Genomic DNA, 27,733 nt, shown 5'->3' with positions numbered 1-27,733 from the left:
AGCCTGCAACAGGTTTTGGGCACAATGCATAATACTGTGCGAGCCTAAGAAGTCCTTGTATTTTTATTTTATATTTTTTTATCACCGTAATAAAAAGCAAATTACTTATGCACTTATACATGCAAGTGCTGGATCTGTGGTTTATGATTTATCAAAGTAACAAAATAATAACATCTTGCCTGTCGTTGCTCCAGTTTCCCAGATTACTTTTTAAATTAAAATAATATTAGATATAAGGACTTAGTCATACTTTTGGGAGGAGTAAATTGATGCGCCTTGGTTTAAACATGGTACTTCTTTCTAAGCAACATTTTCATGCTTTTATTTTGAAGGCAAAATAGCTCAACTTCCGTGGTAATTTGGTCTATGCTTTGTCCTCTTGACGCAGCTGAGGCACAGGAAAAGCACAGGAAAAGGAGGAACATGATTTAGTAGATTAATCAAAATTTAAGCCCGTACAGAAAAAAAAAACTGCCAAGTAAATTTTCTGTCCTCAGGTTCTTCCATCTGCAGCCTAAAACAGGGGTTCCTGAAGTTTTGTTTTTTTCTTCCTGGCAGCAGGGATCAGCAAAAAGACACACATTGAGTACAATTATGCAACTTGGCTCAAAAGTAGGAAGAAGACCCTGATCAAAACAGTCATCTGTGTACCCTCTCTCTAAGTGCTAACCTGGAAATATAAACTATGGGTCATTTTCTGGTGGCCTCCTACAACCCTGTCGAGGACCCCTGGTGGTCCCCGGACCCCACTTTGAAGTTTGTAGCTGCAGAAGTTAATTATGTTGACAATTGCCTTGTATAAGCTCCATTTACAACTGTCCTTTTCTCTATCCCTTCTATCCCCCCATTGTTGCATTACTACACAATAATAACTGCCAACACATTGTTTTAATGTGTTTCAGTCACATAAACATCCTCTTATTTCATTAATTTGCAAATTAATTTATTATCACTGATATCTGGAACTAGTGAACCCTCTCATATTAGTCCCAACGTCATCAGACCTTTAGATCGTACATTAAAATGCATGATTGGATGGATGGAGACGCAGATAGTGAAAGAGAGAATTGGAGCCAGGCCTCAGTGAGCAGATCCCTCTCCTCCTCTCATGATCACATCTCTCAACAGCCCGCGACTTTAAGAGTTTCCACGCTATTGTCGCTTGCAAACTGATGCAAAAATGCATGTATTTTCAATGCAAGTGAGACAAACAGAGAGACATACAGAGTAACGGTGGGTAAATGAGACAGAGGGATAAGAGTTACATTACAGTCGGCGTTAGCTATGGGGCCCCATCTCAGCAGAGGGGCCCCAGAGCTTAAGTATTGGGGGGCTCCAACACCATGTGAGGTCCCATCTAACCAGAAAATCATGTGTCAAACACATTCAACTTTGTTTTCTTTCACACTGTGGCACTGAAACTAGCTGTTGTGAGTGCTAAACCACCTTTTAAATACACAATATTTAAAAGGCAAAATTAGCAGCCACACATGCTTGTGCTAAATAAAAGCAGCTGATCAGAGTTTGCCACTTCCCCACTGCTGCACTGAAGTATCCAATAGGAAAATGCTGACATATCTCACTAAAGAGAAAATCTGGCAGTAATTCTCTTGTTACAAATGTGTCCTGTCTGCAGCAGAGTGCCTCTACTTGGTATTTATAGGATCGATTTTAGATCGTGCTCTTAATTAAGCGAGCAGATGCTCTTGTGCCTCAACCCATCTCTCACAACCTGGCAGCGCAGGAGATCTGGTCAGCCAGTGCTCAAAAGCAGGCCAATTTTTCCAATCAGGATAGGTATTACACACACACACACACACACACACACTGTATTTACCTCAGATAAATTAGAGAGTATGTTTAATTAACACAGAATTTGCCCCTCAACCGAAGGTGAAAGCTGCGTGCAGCCACTCAGCATGTTCCATTCAGAGTGCAGAAACAGCCACTTGAGAAGCCGGTTAAGTGTTTACAGACTGAGTCAGACACAGTCATTTTCCACCTGGGTAAATAGCAGCACAATCAACACCAAAAGCAGCTTTAATTTCAGCAGCTTGAAAGACTTATTCTTTTGAGAGGATTTTCAGAGAGTCATTTGCAGCACACAATAATGATTTAAGGATTAGCATCCCAACAAGTAGGGATTCCGTTAGCTTTCCTTTCTGCTGTAAATCCATGCATTTTGTTCAACTTAATTTTTGGATGTTCAGGAGAATATTCTGTGGCGCGTAGTGGAATGCATTCGCCATAACAGAGAGGCTTGAACCAATTGCTCTAATTTGTCAATAGCAGAGGGAATCTTTGTTTCACGCAGCTGTTTCATGTCTCAAGTGCAGGTCACTGTCAGTTTTGTGAGGTGATGTGAGGACATGCGGCTCAATCAGAATAAATCTTGACATGTACTATACTCTGGTGGTCATATCTGGTATTGCAACATTTTGGTACATTTATTGATGATGAAGGGCTGTAATATTTCCATGCTGCCACCAGGGAGCACTGTTGTTTGTGGATAAATTGGTGATCCAACTATGAATCAAAAGTGTCTTCATGACTATACAGAGCTGCAAATCATAGCCCGCAAAAGGTTTTAGTTTGGACAAAAATCTGGGTGCCAGGGTGGCACTAAATGTATCAAATTTAGGTCCTAATCTGGATTAAAAATAAATAAATGAATTTTAAAAACTGGGGTAACTTCATTGCTCATGACCATGCTCTGTAAAACTAATTTGTGATAATTACTGTGTTACCAGGAACATTTTCTGTTCTTCTCATTGGCAAAACAGGGTCAAACTGATATGAGCGTCTTTCTCTGATATTTGCACTTAACATCAAGCGAGTGTTGAGATAAGAGTGTTGATTTAAACTGATATGGCCCATATTTCCACCCATATGCCTTTCATGCATGCATCCGTTTGCGGGAGCCAAAACCAACATGCCTGTAACACATATCTTCTTGAGTGTCAGTCAGCCTTCTTGATGCCTTTTGTTCAGCTTTTTCCGCACTATATTCTGATAGAGGGAAACTTGGAGACATTGACAGAAGAAGGAGATATGTGGTGGCAAGCTGAGGTTAATGGTTTTATGTTGTTTCAGCTTCAGGTTCTCCAACTGTTATTGCCCCATTTTTGAGGTGCGTTACAGGCACACACCCATTGTGAAACTTTATTAACTTGACCAATATATGGCTTTGAATTTGAATTACCTGGTTAACAGTTAACTATGTAAACAGTAGTAATTTGTCTCCCGTACAGTCGCTAAAAAAAGGACATCAAGAAACCAGACTATTCCAGTATAAGAAAGTCAAGTGAAAGATAATTTCATGATAAAGGGACGGCCTTGATTGAGCAATACTAACTCGAGGCTGTGCTGTTTTTCAATACCATTTTTAATACAAAACAGACATTCATATATCCAGTCTCAGCATATGGCATGTAACATAATCACAGCCCTGTGGCCAAAGTGCTCTGTTGACTTTGCTGTGGTGCGCAACAGGTAGCCTCATCTTAAGTAGCATGATCAAATTCAGGCATGCTGCTAGCAGAGACCACATCTCTGTTATGTACATATTATTTCTACAATTTTATAGCACACTAAGACCTCACCTGCTCTCCCCTGGCTCTCCACCCTCTCTGTCTTTATCTGTCTGCCTTTAAGTTTCTCTGTGATTGATGTAGATAAAATATAGCATAGAAAATAACAGTCTGGCAAAATAACAGGCTTTATCACTGCATGGTCAATGATGTAAGATGACTTGATAGTTAGAGCAACTATCCTCTGTAGCTATTGTGCTCTGCTGCCAAGGCCCCCCGTTATGTATCTCATCATTTTGTCCCAGTTCCAACTTCACTGATTTCGATTACACACATCTTTGTGCTTCCTCATCTTTCAGATGGAAGACTGTGGGCTGCAGATGTCTGAGCAAAGCTCATGTAACTCATGTTTCATCTATCTGTTTGTCCCAGGATGATGGATGAATTGCATAAGAGCAGAGTTTCTAGCTCGGATCTGCAGGCTAGGACAGGGAGCTAAACCAGACATAAGAGAGAAGCTACTGAGTTAGTTATTTTAAACAAACCAAAACAAACTGAAGTGCATGCTTTTTTAAGATTATTTTTGGGCATTTCTGCTTTATTAGATAGTCAAAGTGGAGCGGGACAGGAAAAAGAAAGGGGATGACATGCAAGGGTCTGGGCCAGATTTGAACCCAAGCTGCTGTGCCACAGCTTTAGTATTATGTGGTACAAATTGTAACAAACTGTATCCTTGACACAGAGGTTAGCTGCTTGTCACTTGCCCTCTTTCCCACCAACTAGGAGCACGATAACTTTCTCCAGCCTGTGTGTAGTGACTCCCTGACTGATTCCTTCACTCCTGCCCTCAGGGTTTTAAAAGGTCATGAGTGTGCACTCACAACCCTGCTCAGGGGTCAGCTGGGACCCCTCTGATCCAGCAGAGACCCTGAGCTGCTATTAGGGCCACAATTTGACCAGTCCAACGCCCCATCCCCCCTGCTCCTCACCACCACAGGCAGCAAAAGCCCTGCTCCAAGACTGCAGACTTATCAAAGAGCCCATTCACACCCTGGCTTCCACGTTCAACACAGTCTGGGAGAAACATAGTGATTTACTGGACCTCAGTGCCAACAGCGGCATCTGTCCCAGATTGTACAGCATAAAGAGACTTGGCTCTGTGAGAGATGCTCAGCTCTCCGACTTGCCCCCAGACCACAGCCCAAAGGCAGCGCCACAAGCCCAGGTCTGCGTTCCTGTGTGTTAAAAACAACACCAAGGCCAACACACCGACTCCCAGAGAGGTGCTGGTGGCAGCCTCAGCCTACGTCCTCATGCCCAACAAGTCATGCTTAAACGACCAGCCAACGTAAGAGTATTTATACGCAAGCATTTTCACTCAAGCCACAAATCCCTGAACATGACATACATGGAGCGCAAAGCAAGCATTTTATGAATATGCTTCTGTTTGCAGCTGTCATAGTGCTCAAAAACACTTCAGTTTCTGGGTTTATGTTATTTTCCCTGTCAGAAAGCTCCTCTGATAATCTTGGTACATTCAATTTAAGTTTTGATGACTTATAAGTTTTTACGATTTTTACCATATTTCAGCCATAGTCCCTTTCATTCCATCTGAATCACCCTTTTTACATCCTGATCAAGTGTTCTTCACAGATGTAGAATAAGTGAGAAGCTACTGCCATAAAACAAATCTCTAAATATAGTAAGCAATTTTTTTTACACGTGCCATTTGTGCTGATGGATCATGAGCATCTACGTGATGCCTTAGATGAAAGCATACGGTAACACTTTACAATAAGAGTACAACAATTAACGTTAGTTAACGTTAGTTAATGCCGTAATGGTTAATTAACTGTTAGTTAATGATTATTACTAATGTTAATAATATCTACAATAACCCTTAAATAACATATAAATTAATACTTTAGCATGAACAGCATTAATACATGATTCTTAGACACATTAGTCAACGTTTAGTTAACTGTTACTTAATGTTTATTACTGCATTAACTAACGTTAATTGTTGTACTCTTATTGTAAAGTGTTACCAAGCAAACAAAGGTGGAGCATGTTATAAACTGGTCAGTTCATTAAGTATGGACACTTTACCTCTGACTCCCAATAGCAAGTGTTACCTAAAGTTAACACTAACCAACACCAAATGAAAGAGAGGATGAGCCTTATGTTACTGTAATCCTAACCACAAGTCATCTGTTGGTACTCTGCTGATTGTAATGCTGCAACTATTTCGTGCAGAGCAGCAACCATGTGTTAGCATTTGAACACCTGCGTTCTTGTGAATATCAGTCTGCGAACTCTGTAATTACAATGACTTTTGAAAAGACCCTGATTCTGCTCTACTTCCCCAGAGCTGCTTCTCTCTGTCTCCTGCTCATTGAACTGGGTGGAGTCCAACAGCATTCCTGTCCATGCCTTTTTTTTTTTTTTTTTTTTTTTTTTTTTTTTTGTGGGGCAGTGGGGTTGTGTGGGGTGGGTGGGTGGGTGGGTGTGTGTGTGGGGGGGTGTTCTGTTGTACAGTAATTGGGTGTAAAACAGGTGGCGCACTGTTGACATTGGAGGGAAGCATGTGAAAAATGTGCTGCTGCCATGCAATCACAAAGGGAAAAGGCTGGCAGTTGACTTAGACATTTAATCACTGTGTTGGATGATAAGTAAAGGATCAAATGGAGGCACGAAAAGCCTAGAATAACAGGGAGAGCCACCTAAAGCTCCACAGAGGGATTCCTGGTGGAGCCAGGCCAAGGCATTGACAGAGATGCAGTTGCTGCTCATCACACTGGCTTTGGAGTAGACCTATACGGAAACGGGTGATGAGGACTCAGCAACAAAAATCTGTCATTGTTGAACGGCATTATTCTCTCGCTTCTCCCTTTTTTTTCTTCTTGTCAGGCAGGGCATAGATTCCTTGCATCACCCCTGGTCAAGTTGCTTTGGCACCAGCAGGGGGTTAGATGTGTACTAGAAGCAGATTTGCAAATAAAAAAAAAATAATGAGCATCACCATTAAAGTTGTGTGGGTAGTGATTATGCTCAGAAGTCTGTATAGTCAATAAGTTACTCCTGGCACCATGTGTAGAAGAGATAAAACAAGGGACATCAGGTTCAATGTGCTGTCATTTCACAGTGTGATCAAAGTTCTCAGCTGTTAAGGAAAACATGAAAGAGCTTGAGTGTCTTCTGCATAGGACATCAGCTGAAATAAAGCACTGGAATAATAGGCCTGTTGTTCTGACTTGATGAAGATGTAGGTAAGTGTTACTTGATACAGTCCATGTCTGCGTTCACTTGAACTGTAAGAGGCATGGCCGTGTCGCCGACAACATAGCGGTGATGAGTACTACTGCATGCGTGTCTATATGAGTGTTCACGGTTCACGCAGATGATACAGGGAGCGCACAGTGCGCACCGGAGAGGGATCCGGTTACCAACCTCGCCGACACCGGCCCACGTGACTCTGATCCTCCTCATTTTAAAAAGAGCTGCTACCCTGCAATTCCCTCCAGAGCTTCAAAGAGGTGGTAAATGCTTCCCATGTGCCAGCTGACTGACTTTCGCACCTTTTGCACCTCTGTGTAATTGTAAGAAGGAGAAGTATTCGGGACGGCAGCGCGAGCCCGCAACCACAAATGAGAGACTTTGCAGACCTGTTGATGAGCTGCTGCAGCGAGCTTTTGATTTCCACTCACAGAAATCTGTTTTGATACCAAGTTGATGTGCAGCCTGTGAGGGGATCGTCACCACAGAGGGCAAACTGAAGCATCTTCCGCCTTTGATCTACTTGCCAAGGATGGCACTGGACTATAGGTGCGCATTTGGCGCCTCCGTTTTACTAGCGTGTGTGATAATCTGCAGTAATGTGCTATGTCCCGTCGGTGCCTATCTGTACAACAACCAGTATGCAGGGTGAGTAAAGAGACCCCCATTCATTTCTGTGCCTCATGAGTATGACGGTGAGCCCGGACACTGCAGCTCTCATTCATTTTGAGCAGTGTCCCACAAGTTTTATACAGACACCAACTCTATATGTACATCAGGAGAAGGCCTTATAACGTATCCTCTGCTGTGAGGAGAGAGAATGAACAAAGCGAGTCTTTATGCTCACCATTTTTTATCTTTGCTCACAAGTATTCCTTGTCAGAGACATAATATGCTGCGTGGAGTCTACACCCTTTGAAATATTCATTACACGCTGTATGGAAGGGGCACAGAGTTTTCTGATGGCAGCTGGTTAAGTTTGCATCTGTTTTGTTCCACTGCAGAGAAAAGCCACTCAGATTGACCAATGATAAGTACAGATGACACTACAGACGCTTGCAGCAAAAAAAGCAGCCTGACAAAAACCTCAGACTCTTCATATTAAAAATTCTGTTTGTTTGATAGCAGCAGTTCCCAAAACGCCTTTGTTTAGTCATGCATTTTGTATTTCTCTAATTACAAAAAAGACAAACTTGACGTGTCATAGCTAACAGCAATCTTTGTCAAAAGCACTGACATATATTGCTTTGTTGAACTGTTTATGAGGCTAAATGTTGGACAGTTTCTACTTCAATATATCAGGGGATTTGACTTTGAGGGAGAAATCCGAGGGTAGGGCCGATAACAAATTGGGGAGATCTCAGTTGTGGAGCCCTGGAAATGAACACTTTATGGGCTCTTTGTGTAAACACGTAGAAAGCAATCTTAGGGCAAGTTAAGATATTTATGGCCTGCTTTTTGAAAGGGCTTTTTAAGTTTTGGAGAGGGGGGGGGGGGGGGGGGGGCATCTGTTGGAAAACCCAAAACCCTCCTAGTCGTCTCCACCGCGCCCCTCCACATCTGTCTCAAGCAGCATACCTTTTGGATATATTCCAAAATCCTGTACCCCACAGCAGACTAGGTTTCCCTGCACACATTTAACAAGGTAGGAAAGTGGGGGCAAACAAACAAAAGTCTCGACATGCAGCCCTGTGGGGGAGCCCTGTTCAGCTCCAAACTCGGGGACATGGTGGGTGTTGTCCCACTGAGACGGAAAGGCACAGCACAATGAGCCTTTAGTCTTTAAAGCAGACCTCTACTGTGAAAACCTCTCATATCTTTTGTTAATGGAGCATCTTGGCATACCGACTTGGGACAGTGGGATGCATACATTCTCATCCCTACTCCCAGAATTTGACATTTAAAGTTGAAGGATGATAATAAAGCATGTAATACACTACTGAGAGGCAGCTCCTGTGTTTTAGGGCCGGAGCATCCTAAAAACAAATTGCTTCCATGCCGGAGACAGCTGTGGGAATCACCAAACTGACAGCTAAAGAACAGCTTTAGCCTAGAAAGCCCCACTGCTGGTGGAGCTACAGCAAGTGTCTGTGTTTGTATTGTGGCAGAAAATCTGTCATCTTTGAGGATCTCTTAGGGATGAAAAATGGTTCATTTTGGACTATAATAGAGCTGAGAGTTCTCCGGGGTACCACGTCTTTGTAGTGTTGAGGTCTGCGTTTGGCATCGGATGCAGTCTTGATATAACTTAAAACTGAGTCCTACTTGTCTACAGCATCAGTGAGGTATGATTGAAGATATATCTCTCTGTTGTGACAGATGGGGAGAAGATTTTGCACTGCAAAGTCCAAAAAAGAGGTTTGAAGGTTTGAAGTTTGAAATCTGTCTATGAGGAAGTGAATGTCCTAGTTTTTTTTTTTTTTTTTATCAATTGCACCAAATTTATTTCATCTACTCCAAGATATTTTCCCTCCAATATGTATTGACGTCATTTCTGCTTTGAAGTCCATCCTCCATCAACCCCGCTGCCATGGAAACTGGTTGTTGGTGGTATGTGTTGTGGTCACTGAAGTGGGGTGGCAACTGCCATGGGGTGCCCTGGTCCCTTTTGTTCCCCATACCTCTCACCACTGAGTGTCCCAGCGCCACCTTTGTTTAGAGGGGCCCAACTTCCTGTGTCACATTGTAAAATGAGGTTTGAAAAAAAAAAAAGAGAAACGTGAGAGAGAAAGACGCAGATGAGAGAGGAAGAGAGGTAAAAAAGAGACATGAAAGTGGACACAGACAGACAACCAGGCAGGCAGACAGGCGGGCAGACAAAGGGAGTCTGTAATTAAGGGTCTGTAATAGATTATTGGCAGCGGATTTAGCTTTTCAACCTCAGCAATTAGGATCAGCAGAATGAAAAATACATGATGTAAAAAATCACAATGAGGATAAAGAAAGTCTTTGTTTTCTAATGGTGCGATACAATAGATGAGGCTCCCAGATTCACTCAAAACAAAACAATCACACGCTCCTCTCTAACTGCTGCAATTTCTCTGTCAATTATCCCCCCAGAATAGCAAGTCAGGAATAACAAATTTGTGAAATGATTTTTATCACCACTTGTACCACAATCGACTGAGATCAAATTCTTATCTAATCATGAAATTGAGTTAAGCACTCACAAGGAGTTATGACAGTATCATTGTTTAATCTGACCACAGATGTTGTCTCGCCTCACATAACAAAGAGCTTTATTGTAAGCCTCATCTAGCCCACGAAACTTGACAATATGAAAACAAATCATGTTATGTGGCTTCTATGGTTGAAGCTAACCAAACACAAGCGGCTTTGCACATTGCTTTGCCTTTCTCATATCGTTGTTATCGTTATGATGCTATCACTTAATTTTCAGTGTGTAAAAAAGATATTCTTTGTATGTGGTTAACACAATAAATTGATAGTGTTAAAGTGCAAGTATGTGGATTTACCTTTTGATATTTGAAGTCAGGGGAATGGCATTGTCATAATGTATAGCATTTTACAATGAGAATTATATATTTTCTTCTAAAAGAAAAACGTTAAGCATTTGTCTTCTAAAATGTTTGCCGGATTTTATGAATATTTGACATGCTATTGGGCTTTTCTCTCATAAATCTGCAAATCAGCATGTGAGTGATGGATTTAGACTGTGAAATGTAAAACATATGCGGCTCAAGTATACACCAAAGAATTGTTCCAGGTGCTACCGCAAAGCTGGAAACGTTGAAATATAATCCTGTAATGATGCCTCAGACAGATTATTTGACTGGGGTTTGACCCTGTCATCTATGGGACTCCAGAAGAGGAGCCACCCCTTTCTACATCAAACATCTGCTAATGTAAGTGTCAACTTCCAGTCTGCACAAAAGCCGATTGCATTACCTGTGACTCTTGTGGCACAGATGTTTTGGAAATTACGTGCACTTAGAGAAATGGATCCAAACCCAGCTACTGTGAATTTTAGTGGCTTTAAAACGTCGGGAGGCACTTTTATCCCTGATGTAATGTGACATTTAGAGAGGCTCTGCTGTTTTTGCAGTGATCAAGTCTTCAGGATAACTCCGAGTAATGATGAGGAGGTCCAGGCGCTCAAGAAAATTCTGGGACATATCAAGGTTGGCACCCACACTCACACACACACTGACTCTCATGCACATTCTGACACATACAGTATGATGTAACCATTATGGCAGAGTGGTCCATTAAAAATCAGTGACACCCTTTAAATAATTTCTCAGACAGGCTTATGTATAATTTGCTTTCAATCAATTCTGTGTTGACTTTTATTTTATTTGGTTTTACTTTATTTTGGTTAGCAGCTTGCAGCATTTTACTGGAGTGCCGTATGAATAAACTTCATCATCAGTTATTATTCCCCTCACATCAGCCTATGGTCCCACTGTAGTCTTCATGTGACAGTTGAATAGCAGTCACAGAGACAGTGAGGCGGGCCATCAGCGGGATGGGATGGCAGCGTGACAGAGAACTGGGGACAGCGATAGGCGAAACACAGAGGCAACGAGCACCCAAGTGTGGTCACCTGCCACAGCCAGGACATGTTCACTGTCTGAGAGGCTGAGATACACTGCAGATAGAACCCTCACTATTCATCTCAGAGAGACTCCTAAGTCTGAAAGAAGAGTGGATTTTTTTTTCATTATGGGACTGAATACTTGGATCCTCTACGGTTTACAAACTAGATGAACATGTGGTTCAAAGATACTGAAGTCGGAGGGAGCCCCGGAGGACAAGTAGGCATCCGCTCATTTCCCAAACTCATTTGGGAGTAATTACCCAGCAGTCCAAGGAACATGGATGACCTTCCTTTGCACGTTGTTTTAGTTTGGAAATACACAGCAATGATTGTTTGGAAAAAAAAAAAAAGGATGATGTGATACTTACAGTCAAAGTCACTGAAAACTAGATCCATTAATATTTGGATTTCAGTCAAAGAATATTACGCAGTGGGATCAGTTTTGGAGTGCTTTTTGGGCCCATATTTGACAGTTTGGTTTGGTTTGATAGCATGTGGGCAGCTACACGCCTCATCAAGTGATCCTGGGCCAGTCAACACAAAAGGAAAGGATGACAGACAGTGAGTAATTATGGTGGAGGGTACCAGGAGAGTGCCAGGCTGTTGGTCTGGGTCTGGACAGGAGGTTTGGGTACAGAAGGGCAGCGAACACGGCACTCCAAGGCCAAACGAGGCGGTGGCAGCTTCTGTTTGGACAGCTGTGGGCATGTGTTGTGATTAGCTTAGCCACACTGTGATGCCTCAAGTGCCAAAGTCAAACTTCTCAGCCTCAGGCATGACATGACGAATTATAACTGCATAGCTACAGAATACAGAATCATCTTCGTTATCAACAGAATAACACATTCTTGAAGTAATAATAATCTGCTAAATATCTGATTTGCTACACTCTATCACTGACTGATATGACGCAACGGGGAGTCGACCAACCCAGTTCATGACAATTTTTACATTTGCTGCTTAAAGACGCCATGTCAGGTATGTCTTTCCTATAAAAAACCCTCCAGTATAAAATGATGTATTTTATGTTTCAAGCAGCTTCAACAGAAGTTTATTCGGAGCAGGCAGAATAAGGCCTTGGTAGATTGCATGAGCGGCAAAATCAGTCACAGCCACATAGACAAAGAGAAAAACAGATCGCCACCTACAGAAACCAAATCAACATACAATCCAATTGGAAAAAAAAAGCCACAATTCTGTGTGAATTATTTTATTGCCAACTGATCTATGGGAAGTGCATTGCAAAAACACCACAGCGATGACTGCTTGAAAAAAAGGATGCTGACAAAAAAACTGAAAACAACACAAAACAGGATTGTGTGGATTACCACTTTAAAGGGGCATTGTGAAAAGAACAGTAGAGCAACCACAGTCAGGCTCTTTGAAGCTTGTTATGCTGACGATTGAGAGTAAGAGAACATAAGCGAGAAGACCTGGCACATTGCCCTTTAAAGTGTTGATTATAGCATAATACATAATACATGAGGACACAACAACTGGCTTTTATTATGGCCAACATGTCTACTATCACTCAGCTACATCTTCATCTGCATTAGGTAAAGCCGGCTCTCTTGTTTGAACAATTATGTTCGCTCTCTTGCTCTGCCCGAGCCAATATTACATAAACCAAAACAAAACAAATTTCAATTTATAGCTACCTTGTACCCGCCAGATAAAATCGCATAAACAAACAAGAGATACAGGATTAATTCATCAGCCAAAGAATGCATCTTAAGGTCTCATAAATAAAACAATAAAAATTTTAACATGAGCCTATAAGAGAAGTGTTTGCGAGGCGCTGCGTTATCTGATCTGCGACGCTTAAGTGCCTATTTTGCATGTGCCTTTTGATTTGTTTGGCTAACAGAGGAGCGGTGCTGAAACATTTAATGTGCAGAACACTTAACCAGTTGGAAATGCCATAAAAGCCCGGCAGTATGGAGCGACTTATACTTGAGGGCAGCAAACAGTCCAGCGGAGATTTTTTTTTTCTTTCAGTGCCTCCGACTCTAAACAAAGTTAAATTAATCTGGTCTGTGTTCTGCAAACCATTAAACCAATTGACACATTAACAAGCATGTGTGCCAGCCTGCATGTCTCTGCCCCCATGCTACAAATAAGAGCCAGCTGTGAACGCTCCCACATCTCTAAAAGGACAGAAGCAATGAATGTATTCCCTCTATAGTGGCTATACAGGACAATATAGCAGTGAATCTAAAATTACTGGATTATTCATGATTTTTAGATCAACGTCTTCTTGATTCCCTCTAAAACCCCCTCTCCCTATGCTCTCTCTCTCCCTCCAGTCTCTGTTAGTTCATCAGTGTTAGCACATGGTGTCTGTGTTTATTTGGTTGGCCAGCATGTTTGGCCAATGGGCTGGTTGTTTCAGCTAAAGCTAACATGCCCTACTATCAGAGCCTGATAGCAGACCCTGGAAGGAAGGGCTGTCCTTGTTAATATGAAGCCAAACAGTTGGGAGTGGAGCAGAGGGAGAGGTATGCCCGGGCTGTTAATGGGACACATTGGTGTTTTGTGCCCCATTAACACTGTGGAGTCATCGACATTCCTCAGGTTCAACCCATTACGTGAAGGCGGAGACCGGAGGAATGTTCAGCTTTCCAGGTCTGACCAAAACTATTTGGTCCTTTGTCATCAAATGTTTGATTCTCCTCAAAGATACATGGCTCTTTCCTGGTGTTTATGAAGTTCTATGAGATGTATACTTAACTCTTGCGTAATAAAATTCCTGTGCCTGTGTGTTTGTGTGTGTCAGTGAACCCTGTGGTCTGAATTAAGGATGGAACGGTTACTGTTTTCACTGTAAACTGTGATGAAAATTCAAGGGTTGATCATACTCTGTGAAATTTTACTCACCACAATGACTGTTTTCGGTTTAAAAAGTCACAGTTTTTGCACTTCATACTGTCTACCATCAACCAAAGTCTACATCAACTACTACTGCTAGTGCTACCGTTGTGTTGCTCTTACATGCACAGCGCACATTTCATTTGTACCATGAGCACAAGATGCAGACTTCTCATGGTGCAAATCATCCATATGTCATGTATTAACATATGTCAATTGGTCTGTTATTATTTTAATGCAAACCGTTCACAGTGCTGATAATTGAAGTTGTGGTTTTCAGTCCAAAACACAGTGACATCATTTCAGTGTGTATTAATAATTACTTGATGTTTGCAGCACACTTTAACCATGATGCCGTGAAAAACCATGATCAGTTTGGTCATGATGATTGTGATGTTGAATTTCGTATTCTCTAGGCTGCACGTCTTTGCCTTGTCTTTCAGGTGGACCTCTGGCAGCCCAACAGTGCTTCCCTGATTCGCTACAACTCCACCGTGGACGTGCACGTGAAACGCAACAACACACGAGGGCTGCGTGCACGTTTGAAGCAAGAACGTATTGACTATCAGTAAGACTGATGGAACCTGCAGCCAAAAAAAAAAAAAAAAAAAAAAAACAACTTCACACAAGGAAATATAGTATATTCATGCTCACTTGTATATTCACACACATTTGGTAATCTTGTTAGCAGAACTTCACACTGTAACTTGCACAAAGGAAATGCATCTGCTACCCAAAGGGGCGTCACAATTACCCGGCTCTCCTCAGCCGAAGAGTATGATTTGCACATGCAGAGGCTTCATATTTCCTCAAAGCTGTGACACACGCACACACCCACACACATACTTGACACCCGGTTCCCCAATCTGCTCCAAAAAGGCGACCCTTTCATCTCTCCACCCCATCCATCATCACAATTAACGCTGAAATGATGCCGTTTTATCAAAGCAGCCACAGCTAGAAAGAGTTCCATTGTCATCTCTGTCCTCGGGGAGGACTTGCAGATCTGAGGATGATGTTTTCCAGTCTGCACTGAGTGGCTGAGGAGTTTTCAGAAATGATTTATACTGCATATGAATAGGGAAGAGGGAAGAGTCATGGGTAGGTGGTTGGGTTTGGTAGGGGTGTCATCAAAGACATCATATGACTCACAAAGTAATAATCCAGATATTTTAGAGTAGTTTAACTAGTTCTGAATGAATTTATGAGTTTGAGAGGCCCTTATGAGGAATATTTTAGTAGAGGCTGGTTGCTGTCAATGCCCACACTGCTGCTATAAAAACAGATTGTGTCATCTGGTGTAGGCTGGAGTGCGAGGTGGAGTGGAAAGAGTTGCATAGGATCTGATCAGCCATGAGAGGAATCTATGAGCAGACGATCACAGCAGTGTTTATGGTGTTTGGCACAAGGGATAAAAAAGGAGAGAAAAAAAATTAAAAATCTGGGTCTAATCAATGCTCATGGCTCAAACTTTAAACTGTTAACTTCTTTTCTTTACATCATGTCAGAGTCGCTGTTGCAAGCTTATTTTCCTCAGCTTTAAGCACGCTTATGATAAGAACAAAAAAAAGGTGCAGAGACACAAGCACTATTGAAAAGGACCAGCACTCAAAAAATAGAATAATGATGTTTGTGAATAAACAAACATGTCACACTAATATGCTCCACATGTGTCTGCTACATGCCTTCTTCAGTGGCTGAAACGTATGGTGTGTATTAGTGGAACATGCATGCAAATTAATAATAAAGAATAATACTGGAGTTTGTGCTTGATTAGACAGTGACAGTGGAGAGAGACAGGAAGAACAGGGGAGAGAGAGATAACATGATTACTCATACATTTTTGTACCACAACAACATCTGGTGAATTTCTAGCCAAATTAAACTTTTATTCATTTTTCTGAAGATGAATTGGAAATCCCTCGAGGACCCCTGGGAGTCCCTGACCCCTCTTTGAAAAGCACTGCTCTAGCCGACACTCACACATTCAAATGCTGAGGTTGTTACAGCAGTTGGCTGTGATTGTGCCTGTCTGTCTGACTCAGTCCTGTCCGTGTCTCTCTCTCTCTCCTCTCCACAGGGTGTTCATCTCCAATCTGCAGACAGAAATTGAAAAGCAGACGGGATATCGCTCCTCTCGCAAGCGGAGGTCAGAGTCTCATTATGACTACGAGGTTTACCACTCTCTGGAAGAGGTAGATGTGAAGCCCACCATCTACCCATCTCCCCATCTGTTTGTCTGTCTCTCACTCTAATGCATACAAAAAGTAAACAAACATGCTCTCCAAGGTACTCTCAAACTCTCAATTACTCCATTCTCTCTCTCGCTGTCTCCCTCTCCCTCTCACACACACTAGTTCAGACACTTCACAGCTTTAGGGCTTTTATTTTCCCAGGGTGATCAGGAGTCTTTGAGATGTGCATTTGCATTCAGACTCCTGGTTCATGAATCTGTCAGGCCTTGTGCAGCAGCAGCAGGACTCGCATGCATTCCACACACAGATGGGGGGATCCTGGGAGCCTTTCAACAAGACTCTGCAAACCCTTCATTACCCTGTGCTTTGAACTGCTCCTTCACCGTGGAACACACACACACACACACATACACACACATGCATGATGCTCATTTGTACTCACAGACACTGAACCAGACACACAAACATAGCTAAGAAACATTTTCACTCTGTCAAGGTTTGAAGCAAAATCTGACTGGCTTGAATGTGCTCAGATTTCAATTGGATGACTTTTCAAATTTTTATTTTCTGTAAAATTGATAAAGATCACCTCAAATATCAGTCATCCCTGTGTGCTGTGTGTGTTCTGTGCTCAAGATCCAGAGCTGGATGTTCCAGATAAACAAAACCCACCCCGACCTGGTGGACATGTTCTCCATAGGGAAGTCATATGAGGGAAGACCTCTGTACGTGCTTCAGGTAAGAGAGAAGCAGGGGTGTAACTCTGATCTGAAAGGTGGGGGTGGTGGCACAATTTTAGGAGGGGGGTAGATCTGGGGGTGCTCCGCAGAAAATTATTAGCTATTCAAATTCATTTCCTCCAATTTGCATTTTTACACAGCCTCACATGACTCAAGGTAGACCAACTGCAGATTTGAATAGATACTTATGCTCAACTTGTTAATACTTGTTTTTATGCCTACATAGTAGCTTAATAACAGCTCGAGATGGCTGTTATTGTTCTACCCCTTAAAGTTACCAAGAGCTTATCTTTTCTGTCACCTTAGTAATGTTTAAAAGGCTGTATCCTACAACAGGGATCTTCTGCCTGCAGGTCATACCTGTTCAATTCTTGGGTTTGTACATCTCATTTAATTAGTTAACGCCTTGCTAATTAGTTGTCCTATAGACCAGATGAAACAGCATTTAACTTCCGTTTGGTGACGTATCTCTGAGTGAAACACGATAGACAGGCAGGACATAACGATGTGAGGAGTTTAATGTGAATGTTCAAAAGTGGGTGGGAATCTTAGCCCTGTTCCATAGAAAGTAGATTGATTGATCGATCGATTGATGAGTGGATGTCATGATATTACTGGTTGAAACTGGTTTGTCCATGCCTGCGCAAGCACATGTCATATTTTGTTTCACAGGAAGAACAAAATTATTTTGAAATAAGCATGCAAAGAAATTGTTCTTTATTACATCTTTTTGGTAACAATATCGTTAAACAGATGCACAATATGACCAGGGATGTGATATAAAAGGGTTAAAGAGGCATTTTTCATTTCACCTCGACTTCACAGCCTAGAACAAGACAAACATGGGGGATTTGTGTTTGCTCATGAAAAGCTCCTGTCCTGTTACAGTAAAGCATATTTATAGTTCAGTATTGACAGAGCAATGTGACACCTCCTCAGAAAAAGAGTGGGGGCAATTTTCATTACTGGATGGGACTTGTATCAAACACATGTAACTACACACAAAGACAAACAAACAGACGCATCCATATCCAAACTGCTCTAAAACCTACTGACAGTTCTTGTCTCCTGTCAGCTAGGAAAGAGAAGTCGACCCCAGAAAAAAGCTGTGTGGATCGACTGCGGCGTCCATGCGAGAGAGTGGATAGGACCCGCTTTCTGCCAGTGGTTTGTCAAAGAGGTACGTGCACTGAGGTTTTAGTCTCCAAATTTATTAATCTGAAAAAGGTTTGTTTGAGTTTTTAAGCGTTCCGTGCACCGTAGCAAATGAATACATGCGGTCACAGCGTCTTAAGTGCTCCCCGCAGTCTGAATGATGGCCCAGAGCAGACAGGGGACAGTGATTTGCAGTCTCAGCATCTTCAACAAAAAGAAAACATCTGTTCACTTGTCTTACAGTTAGGCAGATACTTAAAGAGCGCCCTTTTCATATTCAGATGGTGAACATAACCAAGGCGTTTACATAAATTCCATCACACCCTTCAAGTCTTAGTCAAGACTCTCTAAAGTGAGGAACGTACCAGAACAGAGACAGATAGTTTCTGCAGCAGCCTTTGATTGTTCGCTGTATCTCACTCAGGCGCCAGATGTGTGGGATTTGCAGCCTAGGACAACAGAACAAAACAATTAAACTCAAAACAGCCATTGGAAAGTATCCTAACATCAATTTTTATAGATTTTGATATGACTGACAGTTTTTGTGACTCTGTATGAATAATTTCCTCTGTGAAATTAGATATTCACCATTAAAAAAAAATGAAACACCCTTAACATCCAGCCCATACTGACTGCTGGTTCAATATGGAGTGGGAGGATTAATTTAATGGAAATTAAGTGCATCATACAAGCATAGATTTGAGCGTATTACAGTTCAGGCAGCAAATGTTTTCAAAAATTGATTTTTTTTATAGGTCATACAGGTTAAAACAAATGCTGAGAATTATTAGCTGTTACCAGTTGACATATATACAATCTTGCTACAGTTTTACAGCAATCAGATATATTCAACTTCTTTTTTTTACTTCATCCATACCACCATTAATTAACACATATGCTCTAAAAATACGCCTTTCTAAGGCTTACATAAGCTTACATTCACAAACCAGAGTTTTTCTCTGTTGTACACCTTCCCTTGTTTAGCTGACACCACTTCAAGTGGGCTCAGATGTGGTGGTTAGATTCTTCTGAGGACTTGTCAGGCACTTCTCACAGCAGAGAGAGAGAGAGAGGGAGACGAAATACCTGGCCACCCTCTGCCAGCCTGATCCAAGCTCTTACTTGCACAGCTCTTACTTTAACATTGTTAGGCCGTGACATGGACATGGGAATTCAGCAAGTGAATTCTTCAAAGTAAAAAGAGAGAAAGTAAAAAGCAAGGTGGGGAGGAAGGAGGGCGAAAGAAATATACTGTAGAGATACAGGGAATCAAAATCTGACAGATATCAAATGTATAGGAGAGGAAAAACAACTGATGCTGTGTGATAGTGAAAGATGCCCTGCATGGATCAGCTATGTGCCTTGTACTGTGAATCTGCAGTAACTGTGATTGACCACTGGAGGTCAGGGTGCTGTCTCTGATCAAAGACAAAGGCACATTAACCTTGGCCCTGAGTCTGCTTACAGAGCAGGTATTAGACGCATTACCCCAGTGCCCAGATCTCCTCTCCCCAATCCCCTCCTGTAGTCTGAGTATTACCCTACTGTTGCTGCGCATTTAAGGAATTATAACAGTGAACATGCATATGCTTTCAAAATGATAATAAAAACAAAAACTTTGCACCCAGTACAAAATCTGCTAAATCCACTATGCTGTGTTATGACCACAGGCCCTGATCTCCTACCAGCATGACTCTGTGATGAGACGGCTGCTGAACCAGCTCAACTTCTACATCATGCCTGTCTTCAATGTGGATGGATACCACTTCAGCTGGACCACAGTACTGTAACTTTCTCTACATAGGCACCACAGACTCCAACTGTTTCTCACTAAAACATGGCTCAGTCCCAAGCTGCACAATAAATGCCACTATGACTGCAATTATACTGCAATTTTAAAACTTGAGATTTGATTTTTTTCTTGGAAGAAATAACCGTTTCTGACAGTATTCTGGTGCTGTGTGTAATGTGAGGCCAGCAAATCAAGAAACATATCTGAGAGGCTGGTATCTCATCACTCTTTCCCATATATTTTGAATATTGCCAATTCCTGATTAAGACATTATACTGAAAAATCTGTGCCCATTTGTATTACAGTTCATACTGAGGTGAAATATTATATTCTTATTATGCAGTAAGGATTGCAATGTGATATTATTGCAGTCCTACTTTAGGTCAAAATATCCACTCACTGAAAATTTCTAATGAAAGAAAAAACATTGTTTTGATATCAGTGAATGTACAAGTTATACACCCAGTGCAGCAGAGGGCTGATACATGAGATGACTGTGCAACAGCTGGCTGATTTTGGAGTTTTAACGTAAATCTGTTCATTTGGTGGATCCGCTAAACACAGGCTTACAGTGCCTTTACTTTCCCTTAGGATCGCTTCTGGAGGAAAACACGGTCCAAAAACCACAAATACCACTGCCGGGGTGTAGACGCTAACAGAAACTGGAAAGTAAAGTGGTGTGGTGAGTTTGATAACATTGAATTAACACCAAAAAAGGAAATTAGGAGAAAAAGAAAGAAATGCAGCTGAATGGAGTTACTCTCACATGCTCGTTTTCTGTCACTCACACACTTACACACACATTGGCTCTTTGCAAGGCATGGCTTATCTGTTACTGCTGTGTCTCTTACTATTCTCCCTTTCTAATGAGTGTAAGCTGTGGATTAAATATTTGTGTGGTGACAGCAGTCGCTGTTTGATGTCACTTGGTGTCTGGAGGGTGATGCAGGGGGGCTGGTCTGCTAAGTCATCTTTAGTGCACGAGGGCTTTGAGGATACGGCGTAAATTTTATTGGTACAGCGAGAGAAAGAGAGAGATGGGGTGAGGAGGGAAAGGGCGAGAAATAGAGGCATCATGTTTCCACGATCATGTCGAGGCCCGCAGCGGAAACGGACTCCCGATGTTCTTCCCCTCCCCCAAAAGATAATTAGCTTACAGTTTGTTTCCTCTTACTTTCCCAACTCCCTGGGTTGTATACAAATGGCACGTTGCCCAAACTATAAGAAGCTTTTTCTCCAAGGAGACCCCCAGGGGTGAAAACACATTTACTGCAAATCCCCGACTGCGTATACACAGTACTTCACTGTATTGATTAAAACAGAATCATTGTAGGGCAGCACTATATGCTTCTTATTACAGCAATGGGAGGGAGGGGAGTTGTGCATTGGAAATAATGTATCATGTAGGTGGTAGAGAAAAATGAACTCTATGGATATGAATACTACAGCTTGTAGTTTAGCAGAATCTCTTAGGATTTTGCATAAGATAAAACAACCAACAGACCAACATGTTGCTCATTCTATATATTTACATATGATTACCTTCAAGATGATTTTCATATGCAAGCATTAATGTATCCTGGTGTTTGTAGCTACACTGCAGAAAATGTCGAGCCAATTCATTTACTATTGTGTGTTAGTATCAGAATTAAATTGCAGTATTTTTGACTTCTTTTGAGAGAAATACGATTTTAAAACTGAATATGAGACTAAATGACATGCAAAGGTGTAAATGATTGGCGGTGTCTTCTATATGCCTTTCAGATCAAGCCCAGTCTCATGCACAAATTGCCGCATACTTATTTTTGCATTACTCATTTACATCATTCAAGGGCACGTACACTGATGTTCACTGTTCTGAGCACAATGCATGCTAATATAATCTGTTTCGAGGGAGAGAAGGGGACAGCAGGCACGCTACATCCTTAAAATATATTTTTAAGATATACTAAGAAAATCACATCCAGAATCATTCAGTCATTGCCACTGGTAAGTCAGGGAGCAGGTTCAGTGTGTCTGCTATTTTTTTGTTGTTTTGTTTTTTTTTTTACTTGATGCTAACCTTTTGCTGCTATTACCCTTGGCATTTCAATATGATTTTGGAGATCAGATTCTAAGATTTGAATGTTATGAGATCAGACAGCTGTGTGTCCACACATGGCCTGAAAATGGTTGCCATGCGTCCTCTGTGGCTGTGGTTATTTGAATCTGTGCCTGCCTTCGTTTTCTCATTCTCCCTCCATCTCCTGACATTGCTTGCATGCGCACTGCAGCTGGATTGTGTCCAGAATATAAAGAATTCAGATCTGAATGTGTGGCTGAAAACTTTTCATATCTGATTTCGACGATCTGATAGCTTGTGAGCAAAGTCTTATTTTTGTGTGTGCAGACCTGGCACTTTATGCATCCTGGTGTGATTAGATTAGAAAAGGCAACTTGAAATGCCAAGTGTAACTGCAGCTTTTGCTCAAACTCAGTTTTTTTCTTTCCCCTCCCAGACGAGGGCGCCTCCTCTCACCCCTGTGACGATACCTACTGCGGACCCTTCCCTGAGTCCGAGCCTGAAGTCAAGGCCGTCGCCAAGTTTCTACGCAAGCACAAGAAGCGCGTGAAAGCCTACATATCCATCCATGCCTATGCCCAAATGCTGCTCTACCCATATTCCTACAAGTACGCCACAATCCCCAATTTCAACTGTGTGGTAAGGGACTCATTGCTTACCTCAACTATTCAACCAATTATCAACCACACTATTTATTTAAGGGAAATTATCTGTCACATAGTTAGCCATAGTTTAAGAGATGATTCTAATCTAATTTATTTAGTCAAAGGAACCAAAGTTCACCCAAAATACCAAATAAATAAATAGATAAATAAAAAAATGCCCACTGACACCTAGTGCAGTCTATCAGTCCAGATATTTTGTGTGTGATTTGGCGTGGTTTCCAGTCTGTTGCCGGTTCCCCTTTCTCCCTTCAACCCAATACAAAGGGGCTGGATGGGTCTACTTTTGTGGAGCTCAGACAGTCAAACAGTGTTTTCCCCAAAACAACGACACAGATACCCAGCATAATCCACAGCACTCGAGGATGAAGAATTTTGTTGGGAACTATTTGCTGCCAAAGAAACCTGGCAAACTGTATATGTGTGTAATTTGTACTCATTGCGGGTATTTTTATTTATTTATTTTTTTATTTGGGTGAACTTTCCTTTAATTCAGTAAAAGTTTATCTTTAGAATGTTAAATACCTTAAAAAACTGCTATTTCACTTATTTATTTTCCTTCCAACAGCATTCATACATCTTAAAGTCATGTATTACTATCTCTGTATTTTCTTTGTGACATTTCTGACCATCACCCAGCAACACAAGGCCTGCTTTTTGCCTGTGGAGTGAGAGAAAAGGAAGTAGCTGTGCATGTCCAGATGCCTAAATAGATAATCCGTCTCCATCCTCATTACTGCTCTTATTGTAGAGTCATCCATCACCGTCTACCACCCCCCGCCCGACCCCCCCTCTCAGCCTTATAATAGCAGACAGAGCTCCAGTGGCCTACATCATCACGCAGGAGTTATTCAACCCAAACAGTTTGGATTAAAAGAAATGTATATCACTAATGAGCCGGCCATGCGCTCTAATTTTCCAGGAGTCGGCAGCTCATAATGCAGTTACAGCCCTGTACTCTGCCTACGGGGTGAGGTACAGATACGGACCGGCCTCCACCACCCTGTGTGAGTGTCACACTTCCTCTTTATCACACATCACATCTCTGTAGTTGAGCACAAGGAAATAGAGTCATTGATTTATCTTGTAGTATCTGTTGTGCTACTCTACGCTTTGGTGCACCAGAGGACTTATTTCTCGGGTTCCCTCAGCCCGCATCTTTGCTTGTTTCATATGCTGACAGGGAAAATGAAATTTAATTAGCTCTAGTAGGTCATGTTATGAATAAGCAAGCGGTGGCAGTTTGATATTATTATAAGCATATGCTATTGTTGTACTCAGAGTATTTGTAAGTCACTCAAGGTAGGGGTGTCAGCTAAGATGCACATGTTATTGTAGATGTAATATAAAGGAATGAGGTGCCCTAAGAGTCACGGAAACTTTTTTTTTTTTTTTTTTTTTTTTTTTAACTTTCCACAGATGTTAGCTCAGGCAGCTCTATGGACTGGGCGTACAGGAACGGGATCCCGTATGCCTTTGCTTTTGAGCTCAGGGATACGGGCTACTTTGGCTTCCTCCTGCCCGAATCCCTGATCAACCCAACCTGCACTGAGACGATGAGGGCTGTGAAAGCCATCGCATCGAGTCTGCTGAAGAAGTGTGAGGCTACAGACAGGGACAAATTTCCATATATATGACCGCACAGTAGGTCACAGGAGCTCCTCCCTGCCATCTACACATCTTGACGCTCATATTTCTCACAGATATTATCAGGCCGGGCGCTGAAGAGGACTAGGAGAGCCTGGTGCTTCTTTTGTTTGTTTGTTTTTGAGGTTGTTCACCTTGCTTTTCTTTATATAAACTGATGGTGGTGGGGTTTTTTTGTGCCAAAAGCCACAGATCCTACAAGTGACCAGTCTCCTCATACAATGAGATCACACGCCAAGTGTTGCTTATTAAAATGTACAGTGCCAGACATTTCTATGAACTAAGCTTTTCACATTGAATGGTGGTCACGTAAGCACTTGAATGAGGACTTAACTGATTAATTTTGTCATGACACGGCAGCACTTTTCTAAAAGGGTTTGAATATCTTTCAGAGGTGCCTTATGTTAAACAAACTGCAGTTGTTCCACAGCTTTTCAGAAGCAGTATGACTGATGAATGAGGAAATGTATCATTGTTTTCATGCTGGTTGCCTTTCAATTTTTTTGTTTTGCATTACTCTTTAACCAAGTGCTACTTATTATTCTTACATTGTTTGTTAATGTATTATTGCCTTTATTGCTGCAAGATCAGGGCTGTGCATATATGCTATCACTTGATTATATATGATTTTGGTTGGAGATATTTTTTGTTAGACATGTTTTTGCTGTTATGTCCATGTGACTGAGACTGAATTTGGTCAATCCTGGTAGTCAATTTTAAAGAAGAAAACACAAGGGTGCTGTTGTAAATGAAAGAAGGAAAGTAGATAATCAAAATCATATTGTCCATTGCAATCCGAAATGATCTTTATAGCATTTTTAAATTCTTGTTGTTCTGTCTCTATTAGTCTATCAATTATCTCTCAGTGCTTTAATAGATTTGAGCTATTCTCTTGTTCAGTGGTATTATTGTTGGGTCTAGTATAATTTATGCCCTATCTTGAAATTATTGCTAGAAACTATCAGTACTATCAGGTGATGCTTGCTGGGCTTTAGCGTGCAAATCAAAGATGTTCCCAACTCTGTGTAACTGACTGTAGATAATAGCCAATCCCACAAGATAAATTCTGAATAAACCCTTTAGAAGTGGTGGAACAGACATGCAACACAACCCAAAGTAAAAGTGAAACATGCCACCCATGACTGCTGAAACTATGTTGTCAAATGGCCAGATTTTCAGGTTGTATAAGCTGTTAAAGTGTTACTTTAATTTAAGAGCGGAGAAGCTGTGTAATACTCCTAAACATGTAAGTGTTTGTACTGTACAGGCAGCTGAACAGATGAAGCATAACTTGACTGTATTATTAAACAAACAAGCAAAAGAATAAAGGCATACTGATAGCAAATAGTTCACCAAAAAAAAAAGGATTTTTTTTTTTCATCTTTAAAAAATCTTATGTATTAATATGTAATGCATTTTCAAAGTAAACGTGTTCTGGATGTATCAAAATGGAATCAAAAAGTAGCACCTGCTCTTTCTGCACCATGGTTCATGAGAGGGAGAGGGACAGAAAGTGCTCATATTTTGCTGTTTATTATGTCCTACTTTTATGTTTTCCTACAGTCACAAGCCAGTTTTTAACATAAACTTCAACATAAATTCAAAAATTGCCAGGGCGAACACAGGGTGAGCGCATGTACAAAAATACATACACATGCACATATCCTATCCAATATTTGGACAATGCTGTAGATCAGTGCGTGAGCGAGGATGTCTGTGCTCTTCATACATGTCCAAATGGATGTGCACAGTCTCGGGTGCAAAATAAATAAATAAAATAATTACTTAATAAAATAAAGAGGATCAAAAAGAACTGCCACTCTGAGGGGGGGGGGGGGGGGGGGGGGGTATTTTTTTCCTTTCATAATGTGAATTCCTCTTGGTCCTCCTCATATATAAATATATGAAACACTTGCATGCATTAAATATACTTGTACATTATACTCATACTGTAAGTAGGCTATACAGGTAGAATGATGTTGCATACGGAAGTCGGGATGCGTTCTTTAACGCATATCTTCATATGCATACATTAATGCACGTATTTTACACATTTGCATTTTATGTATGGATGTATAGAACTAAGTAATGCCACAGTTATAATCATGACATCTCCCTCCCTCCCTCTCTCTCTGCTGCCTCACTGCGGCCGCTCGCAACCTACGTGACGTCGTTTCCTCTTTCCAACATGGCGCAGGAGGCAGGTCGCTAATGGAAATCTGAGGGATTTACCCCACCTTCTGTGTTTATTTATGTTTGTCTGTTAGGGGCACTGCGGCTGACATTTCTAAAGGAATACGTCTGTATCTGAGACGCTTGCAGCCCCCTCGGGACCAGGCACACCTCGCCCCAAATTCCGGTGCGACATGTTTGAGGGCAAAAAGACGAAAAACATGTTCCTTACCCGAGCTTTGGAAAAGATCCTGGCCGACAAGGAGGTGAAAAAGGCTCATCACTCTCAGTTGCGCAAAGCCTGCGAGGTGGCATTAGGTAAATCATCATGTTCACATTGCATTTTTTTTTTTTTTTTTTTTTCGTAGCTGTTTGGGATTCATTGATTTGGACACGTCATGCACCCCTCTCCACTTATTCACTGGCTGTGTGTCTCTTCTCCTACAATGTCGCAGTGTTTTGGCAGCGTATTTTCCACGCATTAGACATGTTGCTGGGTGTCACGGCGCTATCGTGTCACATTAGCATTCTGCACAAACTACCGATTTAATCGACGTGGCACGGCCGGTGTGGAAATGATCCTGGATAAAACACGGAAATGGTGCAAAAGGGGTGGGTGGCTTGCAACACCGTGCCGCCGCTGCTGCTGCGAAAACTATTACCAGCGATGTGAGATAGGCCAGACAGAAAAGAAAAGTTGTTACAGGCTGTGTGTGCATTGAATGACAGGCTGCCAGAGGGGCACAGCGTACACACCAGCACACAGACAACAGTATTTATTTATTGTCTGCCTGGTTTTATCTCGTTAAACCCATCAATCGCAGAATGGTGCGATGTTTGCGTCGCTTCCTGGTAACGCTAGGTGTACAGGAGATGTAGCCGTGCCCTCTCAGTGCAGGGTAATTTTGAAGACGTATTTTCTTCTCTTTTTTTTTTTTTTTTTTACCTATAGCTTATGTGTTTCTACATATTTAACAGCTGAATTCACTTGTTACAACTCGTCTCCTCTCCGTTTACGTTAACCATATCAAAGAGGAAGCGAAAGGTAACAGCTGTCAGTAGCACCTACGTTT

At 41.6% G+C, this 27,733-nt stretch overlaps 2 protein-coding genes and 1 long non-coding RNA gene across 3 annotated transcripts in view; 2 read left to right on the top strand and 1 right to left on the bottom strand.

The window, feature by feature from the left end:
* Nucleotides 1-7,338: 7,338 nt before the first annotated feature.
* Nucleotides 7,339-25,811, top strand: cpa6 (carboxypeptidase A6). The gene is made up of 11 exons (XM_030078840.1): nucleotides 7,339-7,454; nucleotides 10,873-10,948; nucleotides 14,679-14,803; nucleotides 16,316-16,430; nucleotides 17,067-17,168; nucleotides 18,246-18,350; nucleotides 19,996-20,106; nucleotides 20,709-20,799; nucleotides 22,616-22,818; nucleotides 23,764-23,848; nucleotides 24,261-25,811. The coding sequence occupies exons 1-11, from the start codon at nucleotides 7,339-7,341 to the stop codon at nucleotides 24,476-24,478; spliced, it is 1,347 nt and encodes a 448-aa protein (XP_029934700.1). The 3' UTR covers nucleotides 24,479-25,811.
* Nucleotides 17,931-27,366, bottom strand: LOC115378566 (uncharacterized). Its single transcript, XR_003930143.1, has 3 exons — nucleotides 26,893-27,366; nucleotides 18,691-18,774; nucleotides 17,931-18,529 (listed from the first exon to the last, which is right to left on the bottom strand). It is a non-coding gene; the product is annotated as an uncharacterized LOC115378566 (long non-coding RNA).
* The window catches only part of arfgef1 (ADP-ribosylation factor guanine nucleotide-exchange factor 1 (brefeldin A-inhibited)), a 61,340-nt gene continuing 60,270 nt past the window's right edge, over nucleotides 26,664-27,733 (top strand). The window contains exon 1 of the mRNA XM_030078839.1: nucleotides 26,664-26,978. Within this exon, the coding sequence (XP_029934699.1) occupies nucleotides 26,855-26,978 (124 nt within the window). The 5' untranslated portion in view covers nucleotides 26,664-26,854. The remainder of the gene's footprint in view (nucleotides 26,979-27,733) is intronic.

Source organism: Myripristis murdjan, chromosome 20, assembly GCF_902150065.1.
Source record: "Myripristis murdjan chromosome 20, fMyrMur1.1, whole genome shotgun sequence".
NCBI classification, from domain to species: domain Eukaryota; kingdom Metazoa; phylum Chordata; class Actinopteri; order Holocentriformes; family Holocentridae; genus Myripristis; species Myripristis murdjan.
This window is presented reverse-complemented; position numbering and strand designations above follow the sequence as displayed.

Excerpts from the sequence above, each read along its gene's own strand:
- cpa6 (XM_030078840.1), top strand. The coding sequence starts at position 7,339 with ATGGCACTGGACTATAGGTGCGCATTTGGCGCCTCCGTTTTACTAGCG. Across the intron at positions 14,804-16,315 it reads CAAGAACGTATTGACTATCA|GGTGTTCATCTCCAATCTGC; the intron begins GTAAGACTGATG and ends TCCTCTCCACAG. Across the intron at positions 20,107-20,708 it reads ACCACTTCAGCTGGACCACA|GATCGCTTCTGGAGGAAAAC; the intron begins GTACTGTAACTT and ends ACTTTCCCTTAG.